We start from the raw sequence: 8,835 nt of genomic DNA, 5'->3' as shown, positions 1-8,835 counted from the left end.
AAACCTTGTCGAAACGTTGTACGTTTGCTGTCATGTTAAACTTATATTAAAGTTTTTCTTCATTGTACCTGATGATGACAAAACCTTGTCGAAACGTTGTACGTTTGCTGTCATGTTAAACTTATATTAAAGTTTTTCTTCATTGTACCTGATGATGACAAAACCTTGTCGAAACGTTGTACGTTTGCTGTCATGTTAAACTTATATTAAAGTTTTTCTTCATTACCCATTTAAGCCGTCTCCAGCCATTATTAAACACTATATCTGAAATCCGCGATACTCAAATGTAGCAACGCAGTCAAAAAATAATGTTTATTGGTTAAGAGATTTAGTGAAATGCATTTTGACTGGTTTATCAATTCTGAAGTTTATCATACGGATATTTTTATAACAGTTTATTGTTGACAAACATCTGGTCCGACTCGATAAGCTCTCAGGCAGGGCTTTGTCGGGGTCAAATCACTGTGGACACTAAATCTTCCGGCAGAAAATAAATCAGTACTTGATTACTAAAAGAAAAAGTTTCCGAAACACAAATAAACGTCTAATGACTTCTAAACTCAACCAGCCATGAGCTGCTTGTCTGAAACCTGAAGGATTTTATGATAATATGAAAAAATAATAATTAAAATTATCCACCCACTTTTTACCCCATTGCACGTAATTACATCATCACTCAAATTCGTCTCCAAATTATAAGGGTTAGTCTACTCACTCTCTACTGAGCCCCCCCAATGATTATTTCTGGAGCAACCCTGGAGCGTAGTTTTTCTGACCGAATAGTGAATTTATATCGAACTCTTATAGCAGTCTTACGAGCCCAAAGTTCTCGGAGGGCGTTTTTGCTACAACTACACACGTATATAAAATTTTTGAATTGATACTCCAAGGCCACAGCTGTTGGAGTGTTAGACTTGCTCGACCTATGCGAGGTAAGCACTGGATTTATTTAAGAGCCACAGTTCCAGTAACATAACTAGAAATATTTCCGGGGGAGGGGACAAAACTATTTGAAATGTTCCAAACCCTACGGCATACAGGCCCGTACGAAGGGGGGGGGGGTATAATTTGTGAGATAAAAAGCCAACACATATTATGCGAAGCACAATCAGCATGCAAAGCACGCTAATACTACTGGGGTCTGGAGGCATGCAGTGTGATAAAGAGTTTCAGTAACATAAAGATATTTGGTACACTGAAGCACGATCCATCCACGATACTGAAGCCAGTATCGGGGGCCTGTCCTGGAGAGGTATAGAAAGCCATCTTTCTTCCGTCGATGATTTGGGATTTGGCAAATTTGCCTTTAAAAATTTACAGCCTGCCTGATATCAGAGATAAAAACTCTTGTGTGTGTTTTGATGCAGCTTGCATTACATGTGCACCAAATCTCGACGAAAGATTACTGATAATGTGATCAAGAAAAGGAATGGTTACTGTTTCTTAAAGTAATCCTCCACGGAACTATATTTTGCATTTGCACGTTGGGCTTGTCGTTGACTAACTCGTGGCATGTTCGTTAGTTGATTTTCCGTAACTTTGTTCCCAGTTCAATTACACACTCTCTGACTGCAGTTCAATTACTCATTACCTACACATTGTCCCGTCACGTTGTGACCATCTTATATATACCAGTCGACCCCCAATCTAGTAATCTCCCGATAATTCACTAAGGTTCGTGAGAAGGACGTGGCGTGATACTAGTCACGTGACCTCGCTGACGCAACAATAGATTTGTTTGCAATATAACTGCTGTTCTTGAAGATATGGTGTGAATAATCATTTATGTTCATTCTTAGTGAAGTCAGTTCTTTGCAGCATTGTTCTATTAGGGAAACATCACGTCTTGGCTTGGACCTTGCAAATTTACAGATGTTTCTTTCAAATAGTAAAAGGAACGTTGTAAAGCTGTTAAACAAAAATGAATTCAAAGATTGAAGTATTTTTTGATAAGCCATAGCATTTTTTCTTATCTTCAGCAGCCCAATTGTTATTAAAGATTTAAAAATAATCATCTCCATACCCAATAACCTCACACACGTGAAGTAATTGAACCAGCCTGTGTGGACTTGGACGAAAAAGAGACAATTATTTAAAGCTCTGGATACAAATGTGATAACCAACTGTGTAACGAACATTTCTATATACATTTGACTTGTTTTGATATATTATTTTAAAGCAAGTGGACTGTGCTGCTGTTTGTTTATTGTTAAAATTTATTGCCAACAAATCACAGACACCTACTGTGAAGGATTCGGTCTACAAAACCTGATAGTAGCAACAAGGCAACTATTTCAAGCGAAAAAATGCTAATGTTTCATCAGAAGAATGTAGATTATGTAAAAAAACAAACAAAAAAAAACGTTAAATACCATAAGTAGCTGTGCTATACCTATATAAGCATAATTTTTTGACATCACAAAAATAAGTGGTTCAGTCGAACGCCCCCCACCCCCTGCATACAAGCTTGACATGAAATATGTTTGCATCACTAAACTTGTTTAAACAACAACCAAACTCTTACTTCCAACACGTTTTGAGCTGATCTACGGGGCGATTTTGTTATTAATATATATAAATTTCCGAATTTCTTTTTACCGCAACTCTCCGGGGGCGGGGGCAATTTCATTTACATTTTATGATATCTACAGTACTACACGTCGTTTATTTAAATTATTGTGCATATCTATTTAAATTTTTCTGTTATTACCTTTTTGCACAGCCATTATTTTTTGGCAGCTCAGTTTGAATAGTGCATGAAGAGGTACCGTTAAATTTGAAGACATTTTGATTCTTTTTGTTTGTGTTTAAGTGCAAAGCTACACAATGCGCCATCTGTGCGGTGTCTGTAGCAGGCATATAACCTCGATTTTTACCGTTATAAAACCTCAAGCTTAACGCTGACCTATTTCGTGGGGGGGAGGGGGCATCTTAATCCTCCATACAATTTAAGACCAGTCACTGGTAAAGGTAAGTGCCACTAATTCTTTGAAGATAATTTCACTACCGCCTTTAGGAGCTACATAAGTCCATGCACGCACAATGTGTCAAATATAACGCTAGAAGTATAGTACTGACTCACGAACACTTTCAAGGAAAAAAGAGCGAGTGTTTGGTGATTAACCACCATGCCAAAACATACCATATCAAATCCTACAGCGCTTTCGTCAGATTTAATTCATGTCTTTCGTACATATTTCATAGCGCTTTCGTCAGATTCATGTATTTCATACAGAAGTATGTTACAAGTAAGGGACTCTTATCCACACGTGGCGATATGCACCTGAAAAAGGAAGATATATCTTTTTAAGATGCTCGGGTTATCGGTTTGTTATTTTGTGATGTTTTTACTCAGTGTCTTAGTATCATGTGGTGTTTTAATATTTGGTAAGGATACTTTTATATCAAGTAATAACATTTTGAATCAGTTAACTGTATTATACTTATGCCAGACGGTATTTTCAATTATCTAATGGTAAGTTTAAATCAAATAACTGTATTTCAAACATAGCTTATGTTACTTTCTGATCATGTATTGAACATTTAAAATTTGCTGATATAGTTTTTAAGATCAACTAATTATACTTATGCACCGTTTACTGATATTTTAAATGAGCTAATAATATTTCATATTACATACTCATACTTTATAAAGAGTTCATGGAACTTTCCGACCGAGATCTTTAGAATAGCTAATGGTACTTTCAGACTACTTTTGATTCACAAGTCCAACTAATGGTATTTTTAGTCGCGGCATAGCGGCTCATAGAATGGTTCTGAGTTTTTTTGTTTTTGTTTTTTCAAGTACAAACTATTAGCTCATAGCTCCGTCATATCTTGACCGATTTGAGATCTAATTACAGTTTCAGATTCAGGAGGTCTAATATTGATTAGGTGCTGCGGCTATTCAGGATTCCCTCTTGTTTTTCAGCTCATAGCTTCATCTGTTGACATATTTGAGATCTAATTACAGCCGCGGCTATCGAGGATTCCCTCTTGTTTCAGACATGGAAAGGCTATTTTCTGATCAGCCTATGACACTTTACCTCCGATTTTCAGATTAAGTAATGGTACATTCAAACCATGAACCGAGGCTCAGATCAGCTATTCAACAATATATATAAAACTCTGCAGGCCTAAATACAACAAGTTATAGAAAATGCATGGTCCACTACTAATCGATGTGTTTAAAGATTCTAACTGCAATCAAAAGTCAGGGATAGGGGCAATTTCATTAATAAACTACAAAATATGAAGAAATTGGAACTGCATTTGATCGAAGTGATTTACGCTCTTGAGCCAAAGTCTGTTGTTTTGTATTTAATTATAAGATTCCAAAAACTTTATTTCCTGGGCATGTGAATGGCAGTTCTTGTGAAAAGTTTCATAACCCTAATCTTGCTCATATTCAACGAAATACTGTAATGCCCTATGATTCCAAACATGCCCATTCACAGGATACTTCTACACAGAACACGAACTATGTATAAACTTACTAATAGCTGTACACAGATGGAAACGAATAAACATGCAGCCTGTACTCGCTGTTCTCGTAATTTGAGCCACTCCAATTCGAGTACCTCGTGTTTTTTTTACGTGTACTTCATTTTAATGTATCACACGCTACTGTATGCGTTTTTTTATATAAAACACTTGATGAATAAATTCGCAACACAGTAAGTAACTAAATATGAAAAGAAATGGGTAAAATCGCTGTGGTCCATAATTTGACCAAATGCTCTTCACCAGGAAGTGATTATAGCCACTTCTTTGTATATTCATACATTATCACGCTGTGGCAGCATTTTATAGTTCTATTCTTGCTATAAAAAACGAACTTTAACCTGCCTTGTTTATACACACAGTTTTGTTTATTGTCATTGTTTCCGAGTGGTATACATTTCTTTGTATTTTTTTGTGTGTTAGCGGTGTTCATTTGTTTAGATATATTTCTGCACTTTTCCAAAACTGCCCTTGGTTATTTATTAAAATGTTCAAACCATTTGTTTGTCGAATTTTGCGCAAGGCTATTACATTGATATTTTCGCTAGCCATCTTGAATTTAAAAGTGATACACTAGAGGGAAAGCATCTAGCTAATTCCACCCACCGCCAACTTTTGGGTTAATATAATTGTATAGTGGGATTGATCGTTACATGATAACGCCCCTACTTTTTAGTTTGGTTTCAATTTCGTGCAAAGCTACTCGAGGGCTATTTGTGCTAGTCGTCCCGAATTTAGCAGTGATAAACTAGAGTGAAGGAAGCTAGTCAACACCACCCACCGCCAACTCTTGGGTTAATCTTTTACCAACGAATAGTGGGATTGGCTGTTACTTTATAACGCCCCCACGGCTGAAGGGGCGAGTAAGTTCGGTGACGGGGATCCGAAACCCTCACCCGCAGACACTGAAACCGACCGTGAGCACTGAAACGAAATCAGTAACAAAGCATTACCTGGTATTATATATGTTTGTTTAATTTGCGCAAAACTACTCGAGGGATATATAATTTTGAAGTGATGTACCCGATAGAAGGCATCTCTAGTCGACATCACCTACGGCCAACTCTTGTCACATCAAATAGTGGAATTTCACCGTCACTCTTAAAACGCACCCACGGCCTCAAGATGCTGAGCGCGATGGCTTTTTTTTTGTTGTTGTTCGTTTGACGAATACAGATCTACGGTTCGAAACTATGAACAGGGACGCGCTCGGCATATATATATATAAATGCATATCATCAAGGTATATTTATATAAGACTAATTATATATCACAATTAAAAACTATATACCTTTAACATCAACGACCAGAACAAGTTTTTGTCTCACTTAGTGTTTACTTAATTACCATACTAGTTGATATAACTGGCCGTTTATTTGTGTAAATTAATTTTGAACTTTTAATGAATTAACAATAACTACGTGATTGATGATGTATATCACTAAGCAAGAATATAACGATGTTTGAACAGATGATTGACTACGTTATATTAAAACGATTTTGAATATGCAAGTTAACAAGTCACGCCACAGCCGATGTAAAGTGACTGTTTGGCATTACGTATGTATTCCAACGCCACCGAAAATTAAACGCTTTTGGGAAGGATATGTACCAGTCGTATCCAGCGCAAAATAATCATAGTCTGAGATCATAGAAACGTGTTCATATGCAAAATTTATATATTTCCACGACAGAGATAGCCCTTGTACTTAATGACATTGGAAAACAAAGGAATATGATTAACTATGACCAGCAGGACCATACAGAAAGATACCAGTTTACCAGCCGCAGTAAGCAAAGAGAGATGTCTCGTAATAGGTGAGAACCCATGAACACAAAGATCGGTGGCGATAGCAGCAGTAAGCAGTATAATCATACCATAATTCTGCTTGTAAGTACGCATTACAAGCATGCGCAGTAAGAATTTTACCCAAGAAAAACTGAGAACCAGCATGCCTGCGGCAGAGAGCTGTAAAGCTGAGTGAACAAGTTACTACAACTGCTCTGTGAATGAAGGAATGACAACAAAAGGCGGATGTAAATATACTTTACTCACCATTTTGTACAACAACATTAAAAGCTTAAAGTTTTCAAGATGGTCTGACGTTAGGTTGAAGAATAACGTTATAATGATATTTATCGATAGCATTAAGTACAGTAAAGTTTAGTCCTAACTAAACTAAAGTAGAAAACGTGCATATATTACAGTGTTAATTTATATCTTTATCGAACTAAGTCCTAACAGTAGTTAAGGTTTTACAAAGAACGACCTACATACAACTGGACTTGCATGTTTCGGTGCCTACGATTACAATTCGTTTGTATTAATTATTCTAGAAATATTGCATTTAATGAAGTACTGTTGCAATAAAGATACTAATTTGACCGCAAATGTTTTGCGGGTCTCTATTAGTTACGATGAATCTCCGTCTGGAAAAACGTCACGAATCACATGTACACAGGTTTCTTCTGCGACGTACTATTCAAGTCGCCGGTCGCAGCACCCATAGATTTCTGTGCGAACAGACTTGAAACAGGTGCTAGAAAAATGTCGTCTTTGTACAGTACATGGCTCATGGAAAGCCTTTAGGGAGGAGGGGTGTGATATGTGCATGTTTGTTTGGTTGTTGAATCTCACGCAAAGCTACTCGAGGGCTATCTGCGCTCGACGTCCGTAAATTTGAAGTGATAAGACTATAGAGTGGAAACCGCTAGTAAACCCTATTCACTGCTAACTCTTGGGCTACTCTAATCGAAGAGTGGGATTTGACCATCACTCTTACAACGAACCCATGGCCAAAATGTATGGGGCCCAATTATGTTTATTTGGCGGTAATGGCGTGCGAACCGCGACATCTCAGGTCCACTGTCCGAAAGCCTAAAAACAGGCTTCGAGCTTTAAACATGACAGTCTTAAGTGAGAGTACGTTGCCATGGAAATAGGTTGTTGTAAATTTGCAAGATCGTCAAATAAAGCATGAGTGGACGTAGCAGCATGGACTGTAACGACGTGGTGAGGCTCCAAAATTGGTTTATTATAACATACTCAACCTATCTACACTAAGTAACAGCCTGACTACAAGAATTTAATGGTGTATAACCTTAAGTAACAGTCTGACGATGTATAAATATTAAGTAAGAATCTAATGATATAGTAGTTTGGTAATATATACACACTGAGAAATAATCTGATGATGTGTTAACACTAGTCTAGTTAAGAATCTCACGTTACGCAAACGCCAAGTAAGAGTTTCATAATGTACAAACAAACAGTGTTGTTTATTTTAATGATTTATTTTGCATTAATGGAACAAAAACCTACCTCCATGACTAGGTACACGTGCTGGCAAGTTTCCTGAAAAAATAAAAACAGAGCATTATTAAAATATAATCTTACATCATAATTAAATAACGATAATATAATTATATTATCTCTAAACAAATGCATGTTCAGATAATGCTAGTCTTCGTTCCTTCGAACTTAATTTCCTTCTATAAAAAGGTTGAAGTAGATGGGCTTCAAATGACCTTGACTGTTTGACCACTACAAAGAACATATTAATAGTTAGTTCTCCTTTCTAGGTTTGTTGGTAGTCAAGCCTACTAGATATTGTCACTAGGGCAGATGAACATACTTAAAATTGAACACCAATTTTGTGAGCGGTAAAAGTGATATTTTATTCGTTATTCTATATATAGTCATGCCACGTTAAGCAGTAGAGCAAGTTGTAAAATTTATGAGAAATGCACATGAGATATTTCAGCAGTCACACTAATAACGTCTAAAAATATATACTGGAGATTAAAATCACCATAACTATACCTGCAGTGCATACGATACACCAGCTTTTGGAATATGTCCTGAGCTACAGTTTTTTAGTGTTGTTGGAAAAAGGTTTATTTTTGGATGTGCTAAACCAGCAAGAACACATGCGCGTCAAGATGATGCAACGCAACAAAATAGTGATGAAAGTGCCAAAGCTATGTGGAGTCATTAAGAATAAAAATAGACATTGGGCAAGGATGTCTACCAAGTCAGTATGTATGATGCAAAGTAAATACAACACACGTACACACAAAACTGGCAAGTACTTGTGTATAATCACATACAAGGAATGGAACAACTACTCAACAATATGGTTAAAGATTTAGGCCTAACAGTTAAAAACATCATATAGTTGTTTCAGTACGTTTCTCCGGAAAAAGTTGGTACTGCTCTGTTCATGTCAATTTCCAATTTTTTAATAAATTCACATACAGTAATTATAGAAAATAAAGTAAATATCACACAAACTGGAATGTATATATACATAGTTAACTTTTTCATATTAC

The 8,835-nt window shown here is 36.5% G+C and overlaps 1 protein-coding gene across 4 annotated transcripts in view; it reads right to left on the bottom strand.

Annotated features, from left to right (window-relative positions):
- Window positions 1–8,835, bottom strand: part of LOC106461336 (serine/threonine-protein kinase unc-51-like) — a 72,863-nt gene that overhangs the window by 37,190 nt on the left and 26,838 nt on the right. For 3 of the 4 annotated variants that reach the window (XM_022388204.1, XM_022388205.1, XM_022388206.1), the window contains one exon: window positions 7,826–7,858. In XM_022388204.1, the coding sequence (XP_022243912.1) occupies window positions 7,826–7,858 (33 nt within the window). Of the gene's footprint in view, window positions 1–7,825; window positions 7,859–8,326; window positions 8,546–8,835 lie in introns of those variants that run through there. The other variant, XM_022388207.1, reaches the window with a different exon arrangement.

This window comes from Limulus polyphemus, unplaced genomic scaffold, assembly GCF_000517525.1.
Source record: "Limulus polyphemus unplaced genomic scaffold, Limulus_polyphemus-2.1.2 Scaffold937, whole genome shotgun sequence".
Classification (NCBI taxonomy): Eukaryota; Metazoa; Arthropoda; class Merostomata; order Xiphosura; family Limulidae; genus Limulus; species Limulus polyphemus.
This window is presented reverse-complemented; position numbering and strand designations above follow the sequence as displayed.